Source organism: Myripristis murdjan, chromosome 17 (assembly GCF_902150065.1).
Source record: "Myripristis murdjan chromosome 17, fMyrMur1.1, whole genome shotgun sequence".
NCBI classification, from domain to species: Eukaryota; Metazoa; Chordata; class Actinopteri; order Holocentriformes; family Holocentridae; genus Myripristis; species Myripristis murdjan.
Window position 1 is genome coordinate 6,322,361 of NC_043996.1, and position 22,507 is coordinate 6,344,867.

The window sequence follows — 22,507 nt, forward strand, 5'->3', positions numbered from 1 at the left end:
CTGCAGATTAAAATTAATTTGATTCTGGCAGTGAAGAGATACTCCATTATATATTTCAGAGAGTTATGTAATTATCAGTTCACTTTTACACACTGGAGGAGCATAAACTTGAATTTAGGATCATGATGTGTCGTGTTCACTGCCATCTACTGGGTGGAAACATTTCTACATCAAACTGAAGACAACAGGGAATCAAGAGAATTCAGATTTTTTTTTTTTTTTTTTTTTTTTTGGTTAGGATAAGTCAGAACTAAATAAAAAGACACTTTTAAATTTCACAACCAATAAAATTTATTCAATTATATATTACAAATATGTACATGTAACAAGTAAATATTAAAATAGACATTTTTTAGAACTATCGTTCAAAAGGCATTATGTTGAAAAAATAGGTTTTGTTGTGATCTCACATTGAACTGTAAAAGTGTGTTTTTTTTTTTCCTTGGAAGCCACAACAAACTTTAATGTGCGCAAGACACAATGGACAACACATGAGGAGTGAGGCCGCAAAAAAGGACATAACACAATGGCGCAAAAAAAAAAAAAAGAAAAAAAAAAAAGCTGGAACACTTAAGTAAACCTCACAATTAAGTCCACAGTACAGCTTTTCAGGAAAAAAGTACAAACAACGCAACGCATGCACAGCATTGAAATTACCAAAGTCAAAAAACACCAGCTGTGGCGCAGAGCTCCAGATGAGGAAGGAAGAAACGGTAAAAACAAAAACACAACAAAAGCCAACACATGCTTAAGATTTAAGCCAACAACGACGATAACATCAAGGACAAAGAGGACACGCGATATAAAAACCAACTTTGGTCCATTAAAACATGAGACGGAACAAGTTTACAATCAAAATAACTAATAATTTTTTTTACAAGTTTAAAACAATAATTACATGGCTATTTACAAATGCACAATCTGTATGTATAAAATAAGTTAAAAAAAAAAATTAAGAGCACGTCTGTACATATGAACACTCACTTTGCAAAACAAAGAAGAATTGAAATCTTGCGGTTGTGTGACCCTGCTCGGTAAGGAGCAGTAGCAGGTGGTGTTGTCCGTGCTTCACTTCTCGCTTCGCTGGAGCTTTTTCCCCCAGACCGCAGCTCCCTGCGCCGCCTGGCCCAGTCCAGCCTTTGGCCTCTGGTCCCTGGGCTTCATTTGTAGCCTGGACCCTGGTTGGCCCATGGGCCCTGGCTCTGTACGAGGTACAGAATATGCAGTCAGTCTGTCTCCTATGGAGAAGGTTCCTGTCCTCGTGGAGGGCATGCTTGTTTCGACTGTAAGAGCTCTGGAGTACAATGGTTACATCTAAGTGCTCTCTGGCATATGACCATGTTCTAAGTGCTTCACATTTTTTCCTTTCCCCGAACATGTGGGATGCCTCTGTCCATAATGACAACTGTGGCAAAGCACTGCGTCCTACAGATCATATAGGAGTGAGGTCAAAGTCATCGTTAACCTCCACGAGCGGGATGTAGAACTCGGGGATCTCGAAGATGCTGGTGGACTTGTAGGTGGCTGGGTCCAGCTCCTGCAGTTTGAGCTGCCACTCCAGGCGCTGCACGGCATTGAGAGCTGCAGCCTCATGCTGCTGCCTCATTAGGAGACACGTCTGTGAAAGGAAATGGCACAAAGTTATTTTAGCTGACCTTTTTGGCCTATTTAGGTCAAGAACACAGTTTTCAAGCAAGACCTGGCAAAGAAATCGATATGAATACAACAGTTACAGACAAACAAAACAATGTACAAAATCAATCAAACATCAACCTACACTGAGAAGAGCACGAGAACAGCACAAACCGATAACATCAAACGGTTCTCTGAACCAAAGACACCACTGCCATTACAGCTGAAGTTGAACTAATTCCTTGACCTTGCAAACATAACTTTAGGATTTGTAATGATATCTTTATGTTTTGAATAGAAATGGAAATCAATGGAAACCTCCTCCAATCACCACCAATACTGAATCAACTGTTCCCCACAATTTCCCCACGGCCCATTTGTTCACTGAGATTCATAGAGATCGGTTCACAAGTTTTTGAGATATCCCATCTATTGGGTAAAAACAGACATTGTGCAATGTGTTTTCACTCAGACATAAGAGGATATGGATCTCAAAGCATTGCTATATTCATAACTTGTTATTTGGTGAACCCTTAACCACAGCACCTTACAATATCGTGTGAATACATTTTCAGTCTGGATGGCGCCAGTGGGAACTGAACCTCTAACAATCGCAGTGACTTCATTTACATGCACAGAGAATTCAATTGTTAACCCGGCTTATCAGGTAACCTGATTTTAGGTCAATATATGTAAATATAACTACAGAAATAACCTGACCAATTTCATGATCTGACTATGAGAGACCTGATTATGTTGTCTGGTTTACTGCTACATTAAATGGGTTACTGTGGCATATAAATATGTAACTCCTTTAACTTTTGGCTTTCACTTTGGGTTTCTGCAGTCCTGACCTGTTTCCCACCAGTAATGACTCCGAGGTGTTATTTCCAACGGTTTGGTGTTCCCTGCAGCTTCGTCTATTAATTTCTAAGGAAAACTTTATTTACTGCAGCAACTGCAGCCTGGCACTCTTGTTGGTGATTCATTACAGTATAAAGAATAACTGCCTGTAGCATCAGGTTGTTTGTTGGGGCAGTCAAATAAGATAACTAATGGGATCATCATTTTTCTCCTGTTTCTTTCCTGCATGTCAAGTAAACTACTGTTGTTCAGGAAAAGCGTTAGGTGGTAGCGGTTGGCCCAACCTTATGATTCTATTTTTGCTGGCAAGTGTTTCAGTGTGTAGGTGTGAAACCACAGGTGAGCTCGAATATTCTGTTAATTGGCTTGTTCATGGCAACATGGAGAGTCAAAATGCAGGCGAACAAAAGGTTCAAGTAAACATCTTAATTTGAGTATGAATTTGAGAAAGGACTACACTGAAAAAGCAAGGTTACTCTGTGCTTATAAAAGTGCCTTTAGTACTATGATCCAGCCACTGACCTATGGGACCATGTTTTTCTGACTTGACAAAGGATGACATGATCTACACCAATAAAGGCTGGGCTAATATGTCTGCAATTACTCCCTATCTTAAAGTTATAATATGATGGCACTGTGATGGTTTCTTGATTCTGTAACATATTTCCAATGAAACAGGGGTAACACAAGGTGGGACTGCTCAAAAGTAGACATGTTGATCATGGCAAACATGGAAGGTGCCCCTCTGTTGCACCATGCTGCCACCAGTGTCACTTCAAAGTTTTGAAGTTGCAGGTTTTCCAAGATGTAGAGGACAGATTTGTTCAGACACCTGAGATTTTATTACTGGCTACTCCAGGAAGTCAAACTAATGGGGTTTTGATGTAAAAATACTAATACATTTTAGGCAAATTTAATGGTATGCAATGATAAATAGTACCATTACTCTTTATCCCTGAGGATAAAGAGTACACCACTCTGGGCAGATCATTTTAATTATCACAGCCATCTTACCTTCAATTTATCAAACTTGTCATCGACATCCTGTAACCAGGACATAAACTGCCTGGCGTTAAATCGGTCTCTCACTGATGTTTTGCCATCGTCATTCTGCAAACCAAAGACAAACAGACATGCAGTATGTGAGTGAAAATGACAGTCACAGATTTACTGAGTGAAAACAATGTGCTTGACTACTGAAAGCTCACAAAGAGAAATGTATAGTGTTTAGTAAACCATGAATTATATCATCCATTCGCATCATACGTGAGGTTCTACTGTCCTTGAGTGATGTGTTATTGGACATGGGTGCCCTTGTGGGATATGTGAAATAGGTAATTAAAATGACCCTGACAGAGATCAAAGTATTCTACCATACAATGAAATGCCTCCTTCCTTGAAAGTGTTCAGTGTGGCAGAATCCTTTCATCTTTGTATGGGGTAATTATTCCTGCTGCAACAAACAAGCGAGAAGAGCACCACTGTGCACAGCACATCTACAACCTGTGAGCGTGACTCCATGCCACCTACCTGGACATCTTGAGGCATGTTGTACACCTCAGCATCCAGTAAAACTGTACAGGCACTGAAAGGCAGAGTCTGATTGGCTAGTGTTCTTGCTGCCCGGTAATGGACTCTTAAGACTTCCTGTTCATTTGAAACAATCAGCTTTTCCTGGGGGAGGGAAGAAGTTGAGGTCAATCAATATTGTGAATATTATGTAAACGTGAATCTAGAACTGATAACTTTGGAACTAAATTGCTGAAATTAGCATAAAAAACAAAACAGTTACTGTGTCCTATTTTAAGTATTGACGTAAGTCTTTAAAGAAGATAGCAACAAATTCCTGATTTCAAATGTGTCTTACAATAAGATCTTAGGTTTTCTACTAGGCTGAATGATCCTGTATTTTCAATGAGCAAAAGTTACATTTTTAATCAAGAAAAGGGTACCACAACATAGTAATTTTACAACTGTATTCATGCACGTGCTACAACTGGCCCTAAAAAAAATTTCTAGGGATAGCCAACCTTGACATCACTGAAACTCCAAAATCCCAGAAGTAAAATGACATACCCTCTCAATGCTGTGTTGGAGCCGCAGTTTCATACGGACAACCTCTTGTTGTTTGAACATCTCTTTCAGCTGCTCAGGTAATGATGGTGGTGGAGTTATCTATTCAAGAGCAAACAATAGAGACAGTTCAACACAACGTAACACTGAATATGTCTGCATAAACAGTCACCAAACAGGCCTGGAGCAAACAATTTCTTTCAACAAAGGTGGTTTCCTTTTCTGTGACTGACAATCTAGCTGACACTATCTGACCTGCCCTGATGTTGTAAACCCTACCCATTTGATAAAAGCTGATTAAACTACAGAGATGACTATAAAGTACTTGTAAACCCAGATCTGAAATGGAATAATGAAGAACTCACTGTTGGGATACAGAGCTTGCTGAGTGGGTTCCCATCTAAGAGGTAGGATCCATTGAAGGTCACATATTCGTCATAATACTGTGGTGGCTGGGGGGTGACACTGCACAACACTTTGCGCTTCTCCTCAATCTTCTTACGGATGTGCAAGAACTCATAGTAGGGGTTGGCCCTCTCTGTCTGGTAGGGTTGTATCTCTTCAAGTTTTACCGAGTCCACAATAGCAGCTAGAGACTGCTGGCACTTCTCCTTCCCTTGTTGGCTGGTGGAGCAGGCCTGGGAGGTGGAGACCTTGGGCATCTTCCTCTTGCGTGGATGGGGCACGTGGATGTCCATTTCTTCATCTGGGGAGCGAACCTTGGCTTTGGCCCCTGAAGAATCAGAGTCCCGGTCTCCATACTGCGGAGAAGAGCTCCCTGAGGCATTGCTGCTGCTTGGGTCTGTCTGAGCCACAGGCGGGACGGTACTTTGACTCCGCTCTCCACCAGCTGAAAGCAACTCTGGCATCTCCTCGCCAGGGACCACCTCCATTTCCTCAGGGCTAGCCTCTTGTCTTGATTCAGGAGTTGTGTCTGTGACCAGGTTGCCCTCAGCTGAGGAAGGTTCTGTTGTGACAGAGGCAGCAGCAATGCTATTGTTCTCTGTGCTCTGTGGGACATCTGTCACCTCTTCGGCCTTGTGTTCAGGGCTCATACAGAATGACGTAGAGGATGATGTAGGGGCCATGCTGTCCTTTTTCTCCATCTGAGGATCGGAACATAGGCCTGCAGCGTCACTGGATGGTCTTGATTTCTTGCAGTCTTGGCTACTCTCAACCATATCTTCTTGGGAACATTTGGATTCAGTGCTTGTTTTACTAATGCCTGACATCGATTCCTCTGCAGTGGCACTAGGAATGTGCATGCTGGTAGACGGTACAGGACTTCCCATCCTCTCTTCTGAAACATTTTCCACACATTCTTGTCCTGCTCTTTCAGCACCGTTTGTGGCACTCTCAGGAGGTTTCTCTTTATGGTCAGAGGCCTGTACTGTACCCAACTCTACCTGCTGTGAGCTTTCCGTACTGGTATGTGGGAGGGGTTCCCTCTGCTGGCTACAGGTTTGCTGGGAAGCCTTTGCAGTTGTGAAAGCAGATGGCTCAGCAGATACAGGAGCTGGAGATGTCAGTGGTAGATCAGAGTGCAAGTCTCTGTTACTACATTCTGCATCTGTATTTACATTCTCCACTGGACACTGGGCTTCCCTAATAATGGGAAGGTCCGAGGAGGAAGCAGCCTTCTGCTCAGGTGCCCCTAACTGAGGACCACCAGCCTGGGAGAGGCTGGGCTGTGGAAGTGTCAAGTCCTTACTAGGAGCATCTCTGTTTGACATTTGTGGTGTTAAGCATCCAGGGTTGGTCCCTTCTCTCTCTGTGCTGGAATCAACATCTGACTTTGCATTTTGTTGGTGCATTAAATTCTGACTATTCAGGCTCTCCTCCCTTTCTGCTGAGGTCTCTCCTGTTCTTGTGTCCTCTCCTGGTAGAGTAGGCAGACTGACTTTTGGCAGATTTTCAACAGCTTTACCTTCAGTAGATGAGACATTGGCATCCTCATCCAGAATAGCCCTGAGGCAAGGAGATTCATGTCTGCTAGACAGTGGCGTCCAGTTACCGTGCGGCACATCTGGAAGACTGTTGCACTCTTTATCGTGAACAGATGGTGATCTGGTGGCCTGCAGGACTAGGGAAGACTGGAGGAATGCAGATTGGGAGTCTGCGGCTTCGAGATTAATGTCAGAGTCATATTCAATGGGCCTGGGTGTTAATGTTGTGGTCTGACATGAGTCCTCTGAGCTTGCAACAGAGACCATGGATACTGACCTGGACATGAGGCCAGACCGCTCACTCTCTGGCCTGGGTGATCTGCTGAGGCTGTTTTCTATGCTGGCTGTGATCTTTGCACTGATAGAGGACAGGTTCTTCCCATCAAGGGACATTGTTCTGGAGGTGGTGCTGTCCTTCAGGGGTTTATCTTTGCTATGGGCATCAGACGCTTCTGAACTTTTTGAGCGCAAGAGCTCTTTGCTCAAACATGGTTCAGTCTTTACTTTGTCTTTACTCTTCGACTTCCCTGGGTCTGCCAAAGGTCGCTGTTTCAGTCTTTCCCGCTCTTTTTGTTTGATTTTCTCAAGGTGCTTCCGGTGCCATTGCTCAATTTCCTGGTCCTTTAGGCTGAGCATGCGCTCAAAGCTGGTCTGCATCAAATCATCATTCACAAGCCTTTTTTCTTTGGGCTTGACATCTCGGGATGCTGGAGAGGCTTTGGCTTTGGCCTTGTCTGCATCAGGTTCATTGGGTTTGGCCTTGCTGACCTTGGCCTGCTGGGAGCGGTCTTTGTGCCTGTCCTTGTCTCTGTGCCTATCTGAGTCTCTGTCCCGGTCTCTCCGATCACGATCCTTCTCTGGTGTTTTCATAACTTCCTCTTTTGATTTTGTGGACAGGGACTTTCCACTTTCGGACACATACCCCTTCTTCTCTTCCAAGAGCAATTTAAGATTGGAACTTGAGGACAGAGATCCATCTTTTATTTTATCTTTCTTTTTCCTATCACAGTCCTTTTCTTTTTCCTTTTCCTTTGTACGATCAGATTTACTATGATCCGTGGTCTTTTCTAGAGGTTTTCCTTTCTTATCAGAGTTTGTCCTATCCTTTTCTCTATGATCTCCAATATATTCTCGCTCCTGCCTCTCCCTATCGCCCCGCTTATCTAACTTATCTTTGTTTTTCCTGCTGTCTTCATGCTTTTTTGTTGTGGAAAAAGATTTCAGTTTTTCACTCTCTCTGTGGTTTTTATCCCCTGGTGAGTGGGAAGAAATGGCTCCTGTGCGTTCTTTTTCCTTCCAACGATCCACTGAATTTTGTGGTTCAACTTTGTCTGAGTGCTCCATTTTAACTTTTTTATCCTTGTCAGGATGCCTTTTCTCCATTTTTTCAGCCTCTTTTTCCTTTCCTGGGAGCCTCTTGTCATTTTTCTCACGCGTGCCTTTTTCAGAGGGCTCCAGCTGGTCTTGATCAGCTGCGATCCCACTTATGGGTTTGTCTTCTGTCTCTTCTTTCATGCTTGTGTTCTGCAGCAACTCCTCTGGAATCCGCCCTGAGCCATGGCAGTCCACTCTCTCGTCACGCTCACTCAGCTTTGTATCCTTTCCCTTCTCCTCCTTACCAGCAGCCTCCTTCCTATCTTTTTTTATGACCTTGTCTTTCTCTCGCTCCTCTCTCTGCCTCTTCTCCCTGCTGCTGGAGTGCTTCTCCTTTGTGCCTCTCTCTTCCTTGACAGGAGAGCTGTCTGAAGTTTTCTGAGGCGAGCTACCGTCTTCGCCTTCCTTTTTCACTGGCAGAGGTTCATCAGCCTCATCGCTTTTGAAAAAATTTTCTTTCCAGAACTCTCTGTCGAACTCCAAATTCCTGTGGCTGTCTTTCCTGGCCTCCTTCTGCCTGTGGCGGCTCCTCTCTGCCTCATAATCCCTCCTGTGTTTGTCTTTCTCCTTGTGTTTAAGTTTATGCTTCTTTACTACTTTACCATCTACGTCAGTCTTCCGTAAGGCACCCTCAGCGCTGTCTATACTATTTCCTATGCTGCCTTCTTTGTAAGGACTTGAACCTCCATCATCCCCATCTACACTGAGGTCTTTCTGTTGATGCTTGCTTTTTTCCTTGTGCTTGCATCCCTTGGTGCTGGAGCCTTCAGTGCAGTAGTCTGCTTCTGTGTAGTGGTTGTATTTGACACCATCCATGGGACATGAGCTATCACTGATGGAAACGCACATCTTAGTATTTTCCTGTTTCAGTGGTGTCGCTTGCTTATCCATTAGGCTGTGGTTCAGTTTGGGAGATTTGACGGATGACAAGTGGAAGAGGTGTACTGAAGAGTCATCTTTGGGACTGAAAGACATCTTGAAGGAGTCTTCATCCCGACTCTTATCTGTGCTCTCTGACACAGTTGCAACAGAGAACACTAGAGCTTTGCTGTTCTCCTTCCCATCCTCTTGGTTTTCCTTATTTTTATTCTGGCTTTTGCTCTTTCTCTTAACTTTACCCTTGTCCTTTTGCTCAGAATTTTCCTTTTTAGACCTTGTGTCCGGCTTGAGGCCCTCTGAGCTTTGAGAGCAGGTGGGAGAGTTCCTTTTCTCTGAAAGGCTCTCCGTCTCGTCACTGGAAGTATCAGAGTTGCAGTGCAGGACACGAGAAGCTTTTTGCTTTTTGGACTTAGTGGAGGAATCCCCCTTGCCACCCTGCTTTCCTACAACATGATTCCTATCTTTGTCCTCCTTCTCCCTCTGTCGTAGCTCCCTCCGGAGAATGTGTCTGTCGTTCAGGGCTTTGCTGAGGTCCTCCTCCTCCTCCTCGTCCTTGAACTCGTACTCATCCAGCCCTGATATGGAGGACGATGCTTTCACTGTGGCTGGTTTGCCATCTGAGTCCTTTTCAGCATCAGAGTCCTCCATGTTGTCGTCATCCATGCTGGATGGATTGACAGATGGTGGGTCTTCAGACTCTGTGGAGATTTAAGAGAAGACTAATTAATAAAACTGATACAATACTCATATTTCCAAGTTACAGGGTAGTTTATACCAAAACCAAGATGTATACTGGCACAAACAATAATTTAATATTAAATGGAACTCTATCCAAAACAACTGAAAATCCATTCGTTACTCCATGATAAACTGCACTATGTTATTACTTGCATTTATGTGAAAAGATCAGATCACAGTGTATTAGGATGGTAAATGTATACACTATTGGACACAAAAGTGCCATTTTTTGGAAGAAACAAAACTAATACATTATCAGCTATTAACAATACACAAGATTGTATGGTTTCATGGGCAGTGTATAGCTTTAATGCACCACTAAGGTTAGAGTTTGTCTCTCATAAGGGCTACCTATAGTGAAAAAGTATGCACTCGTTCTATGAGGAGATATGGATAGGAGCGTCTAGTGAATGGCATATGTTAATAAATGGCAATACCCGACTTCTTTATTTATTTATTTATTTATTTTTACCAATACTAGGTTTAATGTGTAAAATTCTGATCCTCCACAAATACCACAATCAACATGAAAAAACATCAAGCAATGCATTACGATAGTTGACTTGGGCAGCTTTGTAGACGTTGTGATATCAGTTGGGTCTAAGTGAAATTGTTCTATACCTGGTTCCTGTGTTTTGACAACCAGTGTTAAGTGCACTGGGATCTTGCTCAAGACATGGTGGACTTTTTGAGGCTGTTTTAAGCAGTTTGACTCCGACTCCTGCAGTCAACTATTAAGATCCAGACTGATTTCTTGTCTATTCTAATCCTTCTTCTTCATCTTACTATTCCAATTCACATGTATTCACCCTCAGAAGGTAATGCTAAAGTGGAATTTCAGTTTGCAAAACAGGTAAGGTTAAAGTTCAGACTAAAAGATTCAGTGGAGAATTAAAGCATCCACAGTGTTTAAGCAGTATTGAGATTTTGGTTATTTTGACAAGACTAATCAGCAGTGGGTCAGCAAAACATTATATGACTACTTCTGCATACCTGATGAGCTGTCATCTTGGTCTGACAGTGGCACCTCTCCCTTTAACAGCTGTTCCAGCTCCTGGGAGTCTGCCACGTCCACTGGTCGCTCCCCACGTTTATTGGCCTGGAATGCATTCCCACCATGGCGCAGTAGCAGCTTCACAATCTATATCAAACAAAACAAAAGGAGTGGTTAGTTTGTCATTTGGTTACTGAATGAACAAAAAGGTTCAAAATGATGGTTTATTATGATTATTATTATGATTATGATGATGATTATTATTATTATTATTATTGAGTTGACCTCTGTTTAACCATGTGCTCCCACTAAGATTGAGATTCTCTCTTTCAATATAGACTTAGCCAAGAGGAGCAACAACACACAAGGTTTCCCAGACACAGGCTTTTACCTGGGCGCCCAGCCCAGGAGGGTTTGCTCCTGCCCAAAGATTTTTTTTTTAAATCCCAAGTTTGTCCAAGAGACATCACATTATAGAGAGATGGCCGTGAAACTGTCATTTTGCAATGCAATCTGACAAAGCTTCCTGCCGTGAAAACCAAAGTAAACTTAAAATTATACAATTTGCTTCAAACTAAAAAAATATGACTTTTTCCAAACCCTCATCATTTCACTGAATTTTAAGATTTATCAGGGTAAATTGTTCTTCATAACAATTATTAAAATAATTTTACCAAGTTCTATACTGTATATGTTGTACATTTCATGTACATATATATCTAACATTTTTGTAAACATAAACTGTGATTATAAAGATGGTTTGATGCACCTCTGGATTACAAAGGTGCAGGCTAGTTGACAAAGTATTACTAGAGAGATGAAAATAGACTGCTGTACACTCCCACTCCAATGCAAAAAGCGTTTATTTTAAGTAAACAATCAAAGTTGCAAGGCTGCCTTCATCAGCTGTTGAAACGGTGACTGTTTACTTAACTGGAGCTAGGCTGAACTTTTTCCATTTTTCAAACTTTTCCCATTCGTTTAATGACATGTCAGGAACCCTATTCTAAGTTTTTAAGTGCACAGTTTACTTTAAAGTGTTTTAAAGTGTTATTAAAAACATAAGCTTTGAGCTAAGCTCTTACATCTTTATGTCCGCTGCTGGATGCATCGTGGAGTGGCGTGTCATCATCCAGACCCTGCGTGTTGACCTCTGCACCTGCTGCTATTAAAACCTTGGCCACATCATAGTAACCAAGATTACAGGCTTCATGAAGAGGTGTCCAGCCTGGAGATCACAAAAACAACAAAATGTGAGCAGAGACTTTTCAAAAGCAATGAGACGTTTTATCTTTTTAGCCGACATGCTACAGTGGCCAGCATATCCAAAATTTTAAGTCACTTTTTGAAGTTATAAAGTAGGTGTGAAATGTGCACTATGAAATGAGCAAAGAAATAACCATGCCAATATATAATAAATGAGAGGTCCATGAGAATACTGGGGATGAGTATGAGGTGTTTAAAAAAAACAAACAAACAAACAAAAAACAACGAAACTAAACACATTTCAAATATATCCCTTTAACAGATCAAGGCTACATGTGCAGAGCATGTAGATTTGTATATGTCATAAAATGTCTTGAGAGTTACCATATGTACAGAAAAAGTGGCAACATACTGCTGTCTGATCAGTGCTACAGAGACGCTCTGGCCTACAAATCGTTCTCTCCAGAAGTAATAAAAAAAATTTTATTTACTTTTTTTTTTGGTGTAGACCCTGGCAAAAATCACATCCTCATTGTAATAATTTTATGTAGTGAAAATGGAAATTACAATGCAAAAATTGTAAATTCTACTGAAGTCATAAATCATATGTTTAAATGTACAGATATTGCTGCTGAAATACTGAATATCTCAACAACAATATCTGAACAGTGAACAGTCAGGTTGAACTTTGTTCATCATGGACGTGATGAAAACAGTTTAAGTGACATGACCAAGCACCCAGGGGGTCATACCTGCAAAGTCTTTGACATTGACATCAGCTCCCAGGCTTATGAGCTCCTTGACCTGTTTGGCATCTCCACGGATGGCTGCCATGTGAAGAGGAGTCTCCCCTCGCTCGTTCCTCTTGTTGACCTTGTCTTTCTGTCTGGACGAGGTGCTGCTGGGGACTTTCTTCTGCACGGGGGTCGTCTGCGAGGGGTGGCTGGGAGTTGAGTCTGGATACAAGCAAGAAACAAAAATCCTATTATGTTAGCATTACTAGTTGAATAACACTTAAGAAAATACAAAAATTTGTCACAGAAGCAGGAGGGCTTCACATGTGGAGTGTTAAGAGTCCAGTGTTTAGAATGGATCTTGTAACTTAAACTAGCAGTCAAAAAATATAAGACAAAACAACACCCAGTGGACACGTCCTTGAACATGCTTGCAGTACACTGTGAGAACTGTAGTATGCCACAATGTATGCCACTCCATCCTGGGAGTGGACACAAGTCGGCTGCTGGGAACCAGTTTAATGTTGGAAACACAACAACACAAAATAGACCAGCAAACTACACCTATGTACCTATTTGATCTATCACCATGTCATGTTTGATACTAGGTAAAATCAGCACACCAAACGTGGTCAATCCCAAAAAGGCAAAACAAAACTAAAAACAATTAGGAGGGGAGCCGAATGTGCAAAGAACTATTGCAGCTACATGTATGTTAAAGCCTGTGTGTTTTTTTTGTACTAGCCCAACGCTGTGAAAGGTGCGCGTTTTAAGGTTGCAATAAAAACATCTCTATACATTGCGGTGGCTTCCCTCCCAATCATTTTTGTAGTTTTCATGTTGAATATTACCATACTTGGTTATCTCTTTGTGCAAACATTCTAAAAGTGATGTGTGCTCCCAATAGCACCTGAAGTAGCGAATGAGCCAAAACAAAAATCTCACTGGTGAATCACCCAGTCATGCGGAGTCAGGACCAATCACAGACTGGGGGAGGTATCAGAAGTAGAAAAGACTAAAGAAAACGGTGCCTGTGAGGGTCTGCAAAAAGAACGGCAAAAGTACTTGAGTCACTGCACCTTTCACAATGTCTTTTTGCCATAAAAGTTAAACCTGTTATGAAGTGTACTGGGGGCTTTAAAGGTGAACAGTTCAAACTCCAACAATTACAGACAAGTTCTCCTCCTTGAACAACTGCTATCCTTGAATAATGGGCAGTAGGCTTCTGAACTTCCATACAGGGTTTTACTGGAACTACACTATATATATATATATATACACTACTCACAAAAAGTTAAGGATATTCGGCTTTCGGGTGAAATTTCAGGATGAACCTAAAATGCATTATAACCTTTACAGGTGAACTTAATGTGACCTTCTGTAAACTTTTGAATGCACATGTCCAAATGTTCAGTGTTTCAGTTCTTTTTGCACAAGTTGCTGTTTTCTAACAAGGAGTTTAACGGCAAAATTCACATCAGGCGTTTGATGCTCCAGCTCATCGAGGCAATATTGTTAGGGAACGGCTGCTGGAGACTGGGGTACCTCAAATGGAGTGGCCTGCACTTTCTCCAGACCTGAATCCCATAGAAAACCTATGGGATCAGCTGAGTCGCCGTGTAGAGGCTCGGAGCTCTGTACCCCAGAACCTCAATGTCCTGAGGGCCGCCCTTCAAGAAGAGTGGGATGCCATGCCTCAGTAGACAATAAGTCGACTTGTGAACAGCATGAGACGCCGTTGTCAAGCTGTAATTGATGCTCAAGGGCACATGACAAGTTATTGACACTGACATTTTTTGTTGTGGTATATCCACCACTGTTGTTGGCTTTTGTTTCAAGAAATTGTTTGAGATGAGGAAATCACCAGTGTATGCTTCTACTTAAATGCCCTACTTTCATGATATAATATCACTGTAGCGTGAACTTTTTACATTTTCCATAAATTTCACCCAAAAGCCAAATATCCCTAACTCTTTGTGAGTAGTGTATGTATCTATATATATATATATATATATATATATATATATACACACACACACACACACACACACACACACACACACACACACACACACACACACACGATAAACAAACAATATCAGCAACAATCTAAACAGCAAGATAACATTCTTTCTATATAAGCAAGCAGATGAAATATTGGGCATCAGCCTAATATCAAACAACCTTGAAATACTGGGAGATCATGCTTGTCAAGACACTCTCAAGCATGACTCATCCCTACAGTAAATATAGTAACAGTCATCTTAAGGATGTGGAAAGGTGAGAGTGCATGCATACAGACCTGGACTGTTGGCAGTCATCTGCATTAGGAGAGCCATCTGTTTGCGCTCTGACAGAGGATACCCAAACAAAAGGTTGGGAGCCTGCGACTTCTTGCCACCAGTCTCCTTTTTCACCTTCTTCTTGTCTGGTCCATCTTTATCTGGAACAGATCCAGAAAATGCAACACTTACAAACAGACACACAAAAATTTGGCAAGTCTTGTTTCTAACAGCAACATCATCGGCATGTTGATGCTGTTTTTTTTCCTCCTCCCCTTGTATCTGTTGAGCACGTGGAGAAACAGATGACAAGCATGAGGTTTGAAAAGGAACAAATAAAAAGACAGCATTCTCTTAAGCCAGTCAGGTGCGAACAGCACTCCTCGGGCCCCCACCTCTCTTTGTGGATTGTTACTAAAACATAGACATGCGTGAGCTGTAAAAGGGGCGGATGCAGGGCGAAAACACACACACGTGCATGTGTGTATGTGTGTTTACAGCAGCATAGCAGCGCAAGGGGTGACGTGACTTGAAGAGGACACGGGGGCTGAGGATCGAGCTGCAGCGATTACCTGCGTATATCCTGCAGGGAGGCACTAATCTCTCTCCCCAGGTCTCACTCGACTGGCCTGGGTCTGAGTCATCTACAGTGCAAAGCAGAGAGGATGGGGAAGGAGAGAAGAGGGAGGGGAGAGCAAGGGGGGGGTGGAGGGGTAGGAAAGCACTGCATTAACGCTCACTCTCTCTCACCCTCCTCGACTCACATGTACTCAAAAACAGACAGGCACAAAGGCAGACTCGCACTCCACGCACAGATTATGAGTCATGGCGACACGGGAGACAGGAAAGAAGATTTGAGGTGTTCAGTGAAGTCATTACTTCCCTTCTTCCTACATCTGCTCAACACAGGAACTGAGAATTCCTAGGAAAGGCTGGTGGAAGGCAAAGCCTCCCTCCATGTTAGTTTGACTTTATAACCTGTACAACACAGATTGCACTCGCAGTTCAAAACAGATGATGTTAAGTATACAGTACAGAATAGCCTGCCAGACTGATGCAGGACCACACAATGAAAATCATTACATTGAGCTTTGCTCTACAGAGGAGACAAAGGCAATTCTTGAAGACCTCAAGTACAGTCAGTAAAAGGCATTCAGGGTTTTTCAATTGCAGTAATTACAGCTGTACCATATACCAGCCCATTTTCGGGTCTAAGATCTAAGCTAAACATATACTTAAACTTCTAAGAAAATGATAGTAATAGAATACAGTCTATTTACTCAAGTAAAATAGGTGAATAACCTAAGATTAAGGCTCAAGTTCCTAACACCTCCAGCACAAGGCTACAGACCTGTGCAGCTCTTCATCGTCAGCAATACAGTAGATCGCCTACCCAGAATGCTGCAGGGTGGCGTGTGTGCGTGTGTTTACAAACTAGACAAACACAAGTATTCCACAGTAACAGTCATGCAAATCTATTTTAATCCATCCAGTCTGTCAAAGAGGCTGTACTATTTCAAACAAGAGCAATAATTGTAACAAATCTTAGAACTGTGCATTGCAATAGATAACAATACTGCATCTTGGCTTAAAGATGCAAGGCCCTAAGGTTTCCTATTTATAAGAAAGACGATTATGTGGTCTCATGTGAGGGAAAAGTTTTGAGGGTCTTTGAGTTCAGAAATATGATTCCAACAACCATACACCAAGTCATATTTTGATCTTGATGCCAAACCATTTGAGATACTATGGCTTTTAGACTGCCCAACCATGAGTAGTTCAACAACAGGCCACAAGGGGGAAACACAGGGACATGGCAGGGAGCCAGCAGCATGGCTGTAAGAGAGGAGTGGGGAGGAGTGGCAGCAACCCCTTACCAGTGTCTGAGTCTCGCTCCTCTGTCCGGGGTGGACTGGTGGTGAAGGACAGCTTGCGCTTCATGGAAGACTTGGCTTTCCCTTCCTTCCCCAGCAACTCACTCCTGTCCAATTTCGGAGTTTTGGTGAACGGGGATAACTTGTCTTTGCCCTGAAACATAAAAATCAGGCATGACATACACAATAAGGTGTGGTCACACATATGGGCTGTGTGCGCGTGTGTGTGTATCTAAACAATTAAGTCACAGCGGTACATACACTGAGACAGTCCCATTCAGAAAGCTCTGTCGACCAGCAGGAATGGTCTGACAACAATAGGGTTGAATTCAGCATGGGGGTAATATTTCAGATGAGACTAAAGCTTGCTAAAACATGACACTGACATAACAGAGTGGTTATGTTACAGAGAATGATTCGTCTATGCAACATGTTGTTTAGGACTCTTTTAGTGCCATGGCAGGGCCTCTGCCATGTTACTATTTAGGGAGTTAAAGGTCAGGAGAAATAATGACTGACTTTTCCTCTTAAGATATACACAGAGAACTTAGACAGAGCTTTACGCAGGAGAAACCACGTTAGTGAATCCTAGAGGTGCACTGATGAAGGATGAAGGATCAGAATCTGTTCCCATCCAGCTCCTAGCACTAGCACTCCAATCAGCAGATGAAGTTGTCCCGGTACCAACACTTTAATGAGCTGCACTTTGGCAGCACAATATTCTTCAAGCAGGAGGAAAAATGTCTGCCGTGTGGTGATTCTTTGATCTCAATGAAGCAATGTGTCAGCTGTGCCAAGCTAAAGTGTCTGGCAGGGTTGAGAGTGGAGAATAGGTGACACCAGCCAGTTACCAATGAGGCAACTCTGCCATCAAAATAAATGTGTTAACTTTGTCACTTTTGGAAAACAGGACAATTAAGTAACGTTGGTATAAATATGTGGGTGAACAGGCTTTTTGGATAAAAACAAATACCCACTCAGGTACTTTTTAACACTGGTTGATTAAAATACCGAATTTACCTGTTTATACAAAATACAAAAATGCCAATTCTAGGCAGCATGGATGAATGATGGCGTGATACTCTAATCGATTATGAAAAATTAGTATCAGTGCACCTTCAGTCAAGTCTCACCCAAACATATTTGTTTGTGAATTGGTGAACCAAGTCTAAAAAATGTAACCTGACATTTTGCACATATGCTGACTTGTACAAATCTGGCTTTCATAAGAGTGCAAAGTGATAACATTTCAGTCTAATGACGGAAAACTGCTCACTGCTGGTGAGTTTGCTGCTCCTTGCCAGCACCCAGATGGACGTGTGTATCGGGAGCTCAAATGTACAGCAGTCTTCTACTCTGAGCCTGTGATAAGTGTGTTTTTATCTTGTAGTTTTTAAGTTTTCTTGCACAGACATTTGCATAAAAATCTCAATTACCAGCATGATGGAACAAGAGGTCCCCAGGTGCAAGAAATGTGTGAAGTGAAAACACACGATATTTCAACACCAAAGGCATTCTACTGTTCATATCTGATCTTCTCATATTACAGTTTACATGGATTAAAGCAACAAGAAAATCTTTTGACTTATTTTTTTCTCCCAAGCCAAGTCATATTCCCCATCTGCAATTTGTAATATGTGTTATAAGTTGCATTACTTGACACCTGTTAAACAAGTAACACAATATGTAAAATTATGACATTTCGGCACTTCTTCATTGCTGCTGTTCACTTATGCAGCCATCAAGTTAAAATACTGCAGACCAATAGCGTTTTAAGGGAAGAAGATGTTTTTGGACAGTGTCATTTCAATGTCATTTTCAATCTATGAAATTAAATTGATACTTTTTGGGTTTTTTTTTTTCTTTTTCTGCAAAGTCTGTCTCATTTTTTGTTTTCAAAAATGTACCATCTTCATAACTTTTTAGTATTCATTTCTAATCATCTTATTATAACGCCAACAAGTTTTTGTCTTAATCACTAAACAGAAAAAGCAAACAGCACCAGCATTAAATAACAGTGAGCGCAATTAAAAAACAAAATCTCTAAAGTGCTTTTCACTTTATCTGTTATTTGGCAGTGAAACCATATGCCTGAAGCTTAGCTATACCTGATACCCATTTGAGTGAATTTATTTTGTATTTTGTCCCAACTCAACTGTGGTACCTGGCCTTGAAACACATCCACCCACACCCACATTCAGGCTAAGAAATTTTACATAGGCTTAGTTGGCTATGTTGCAAATTGGACCTACTGGTACAGAGAAAACAGAAAATAAGTGGGGATGTCAATGATTAATTGATTTGCAGCTAATTGCTGTAATACTTTAACCGATTAAAAATATATTAACCGATAATGCAGATGACAAGGGACAAGAAGCGTAACGGTTAGAAGATCTTCTATAGAGATTTTGCTGTAGTATGCCATTTAGCCACCAGGGGGAGCCTCTTACTTTTTAATAAGACTGTAGATGAGATTGGGGACCGTCCGCAGGGGCAACACAAATTGTAAAACGAATAGGGTTGGGTACCGAGAACCGGTTCCTAACGTCCGGTTCTGGAACCGTTAAGGAGATTTTTGAATTTCGATTCTTTTTTCGGTTCCGAGTGCCCGCACTAGTTTGTTTTCGGGGCGTGTATTACTCCGCTCGGCGTCCTCCGCGCCTCCGCTAGCAAGAACATCACTTGTCCGAACATGGACCGCAAAAAACACCCGAAAGTCTGGCTTCATTTTAATTTGAAATGACAAAACACCTTCGCCTGCATGGTGTAACACTAATCGAGTATACTGTGTTTAACTCGTTGCGTCGCTCTCCTGCTCCCGTTGCTTCCTCCACTTCGGACAGTCAACCTTCATCATCAGCCAGCAACTCCTCGTTGCAAACAGAATCAGGTACATGGAAATTATGGTTGTCTTATTCTTGTCTTATTATGTGGTGAAAAGGCTGCATCCCCTTTCAGAAGTAGACTTGGCGTGGCGACTTTTTTCACGAACATGGCATGTCCTTTCGACAACGATCCCGTGGATGAAGGTGCAGTGTTACTGCGCAGAGAATTAAATATTCGTCGGGAGATGGTTATAAGACGCGCATAGATGTTTTACCTATTTGAACAATGTTTTTATATTTCATCTTAAGCTGCTGCCACGTGCGTTTCTCCCCCGCGGGATTGCACCTAAATTAAATAAATTAATAGGCTACCATTCAAGCAGTTTTCCCCCTGTAATATTATTGTGATTCCAACGGACTCCATTTAAACTTACGTATTGACCTGAGCAGGAATGTTCTCTCCCAGGCCGTCTCCCTCTCCTTTGCCGCTGCAGCGGTGTTGCATTTTATTATTATTATTATTATTTTGAACATGTTCAAACTCGCTGTATGAATGCATTAAGATTTCCAATTCAACTGGGGTGAAAAACGCAGCCCGACGCATCCCCGTTGCCATGGTGACTCGTCAAATCGGGGCTACATTGACGCTGTCTTTTTACAGCTGTGGTGCACGCGCTTACCTCCAGGTGAAACTACTCCGAGTTGATCAAACTGACTCAAATCAGCTGTTCTGGAACCCAAAACTCAGAGTTTCCTGTCTCAGAGTAGATCCACTCAGAGTTCAGGGTAAGACTTGGAGTTTGTTGAACCTGCTTCATGAAACGGACCCCTGGTAGCTACTTGTTATCTACACAGTAACAGTTCAGATTTAACTGCTGACAGATTTGTCTTTGGCAAAGTGCTCATTTCATTTGAAAACATCACTATATATGGACACATGTTTAAGTGTTTTTGTGTATTTGTTGCACATTGCTCTTATGCTCTGTTCAAAAAATTTACTAGAGATATCTTATGTCTTAAGAAAATGGCAAATACTTGACATCAATATGTGCACTTTTATATTGTGTAATTAGACCGATTTATGTAATGTTTTACCTATGTTTACACCTGCAAATCTACATTGTGTAGCTTTTTCAAATGAAAAAATTCTCCTGATAAATAGGCTGTGACCTGTTGACCTCCATCTCAAAGAATCGGAATCGAGAATCGTTTAGAACAGGAATCGATAGTGAGAATCGGAATCGGACTCGGAATCGTTAAAATCCAAACGATACCCAACCCTAAAAACGAACGCACTTTCCTGCCCTCTGAGTAGGAAAAAAGTCACAGCCTGGCTCTGCTCATTGACGCTGTCCTGTTTTTGAACTTTGAAGCATGAAGTTGTGGAAATTCTACGCGTAGTTGTCTGGCGACTGTGTGGTTTAGCTATCTGGTGCTCATGCTAATGCTTAACTAGCAAAAGTGACACTCTCCTGATCTGAGTATATATGCATTTTAACGGTAGCAGTCAATGGACTGGTAAAGTCAGAGCAGCAGTATTGTTTGTACCAGGACATCCGTCCAGCTGACCAGCTGTTCCCTGCAGCTGGACTAACATTAGCTACACTGAACACACATCACTCCATCATGCAGATCAAGTCTGAGACTGATTGATTAGATGTTAATTATAACTTGTTCTTTACTTTCTACTGGTAGGATAAAAATGAACTTGCAAAGGCTTAAGTTAACTGGCCAGCTACCACCTGCAGCAAAACATCATCTATCTGTCCATCAGGGGGCGCCCTGGTAGCTCAGAAGACAGAGCACGTATCACAAACAAAGGCTAATCTTTACTATAGCGGCCCAGGTTCGATTCTGAGCCAGGTAGCATGTCATCCTCTCTCTCGCTCTCTTCCCATCTTTCTAGTCTCTACTATCTCTATCGAATAAAGCGTAAATGCCACCAAGAAAAAAAAAATCTGTCAACTGTTAACTTGTTTTCACTGATTGAACATTCAACAACAACAATGCAAATCTTTCCGTTGTTGAGTTTGTTACCATATTTTAAGTTTGAACTGTCACTTGGAACTGCTATTCGAGTTCCTGATCAGAATTGTAAAAATGTGGCTCCAAGTAACTTTTTGCTGCCTTAAGAAAACATCACATCTAGGTGAAATGAGATGGACAAAAATGGGACAGCCAAAGAGTTAAGTGAACATTGCCTAAGTATGCGGTCATCAATGCTATTTTGTGTTTACGTGTGTTTTGCGTACCTTCTTCCCCGCCTGCTTATCCACCATGGCTCCATCTCTGTCGCTCCCAGGTTTGGCCATGGTGCGGCAGCTGACTAGCTGTGACAGCTACAGCGCAGTAGGTTCATCATGCACCTGAGGACAGAAAACACCAATGAGAGGCAACTCAGCTCAGCCACATCACAGCTTGAATGCACGACTGGCCTCGTGTTTTGACTGGATGTCAACAGAGAGCATATCTGTATTTAAACTGCTCCTTTACTCTCACCAGTGTTAGGTGCACACTTAAATGACAGAGCTTTACAGTAACTGATTACAAACAGCTCTGCATCACAGAGGAAACTAAAGCTAAGCCAAGAAAGTTACCTAGCCCCAGAGAAGAGTGGCGGTGTCCAAAGTAGTACTGCCACAAAGTGTAACTCAGTTTGGTTTCAGGATGTAGGCTGAGAGGATCACTAACCGGGGATTTTTTTATTGAAATTTCCATTGCATTTTTCAAGAGACTGACCTTAAGCACACGCAGCGTGATGGAGGAAACAACTAGGCAATGCAGCATGAATCACAGGTTTAGGGACTGCCAAATAATCTAACCTCTGAGAGGAAAACTTTCCTCCTGCTCGCTGTCAGTGTGCCCTGCTCATCAGCATGACCAAGCTTCTCTGTGATGTGGTTTGTGTTACAACATTAAGATAGTAACACATGCAGCAGTGTCAGTGGGGGCACTGTGGGTGTCTGTAGTGACTGAAGACTCAGTCACTACAGACACACTACAGACAAGAATAAAACTAATGACGTGTCAGTTAAATGGTCACTTGAAGTTTATTCACTATCTTTTCATGCACATTTGTAAACAGC

General features: G+C 42.0%; 1 protein-coding gene across 2 annotated transcripts in view; it reads right to left on the minus strand.

The window, feature by feature from the left end:
- Positions 1-380: 380 nt before the first annotated feature.
- The window catches only part of ankrd12 (ankyrin repeat domain 12), a 38,516-nt gene continuing 16,389 nt past the window's right edge, over positions 381-22,507 (minus strand). The window contains exons 2-13 of one of the 2 annotated variants that reach the window (XM_030074628.1): positions 21,674-21,787; positions 16,600-16,750; positions 15,295-15,366; positions 14,743-14,883; positions 12,459-12,662; positions 11,586-11,728; positions 10,500-10,647; positions 4,935-9,466; positions 4,573-4,671; positions 4,027-4,170; positions 3,511-3,606; positions 381-1,618 (exon numbers count right to left, since the gene is read on the minus strand). In XM_030074628.1, coding sequence (XP_029930488.1) covers positions 1,433-1,618; positions 3,511-3,606; positions 4,027-4,170; positions 4,573-4,671; positions 4,935-9,466; positions 10,500-10,647; positions 11,586-11,728; positions 12,459-12,662; positions 14,743-14,883; positions 15,295-15,366; positions 16,600-16,750; positions 21,674-21,733 — 5,976 coding nt within the window. In that variant the 5' untranslated portion in view covers positions 21,734-21,787 and the 3' untranslated portion in view covers positions 381-1,432. The remainder of the gene's footprint in view (positions 1,619-3,510; positions 3,607-4,026; positions 4,171-4,572; positions 4,672-4,934; positions 9,467-10,499; positions 10,648-11,585; positions 11,729-12,458; positions 12,663-14,742; positions 14,884-15,294; positions 15,367-16,599; positions 16,751-21,673; positions 21,788-22,507) is intronic. The other variant, XM_030074629.1, reaches the window with a different exon arrangement.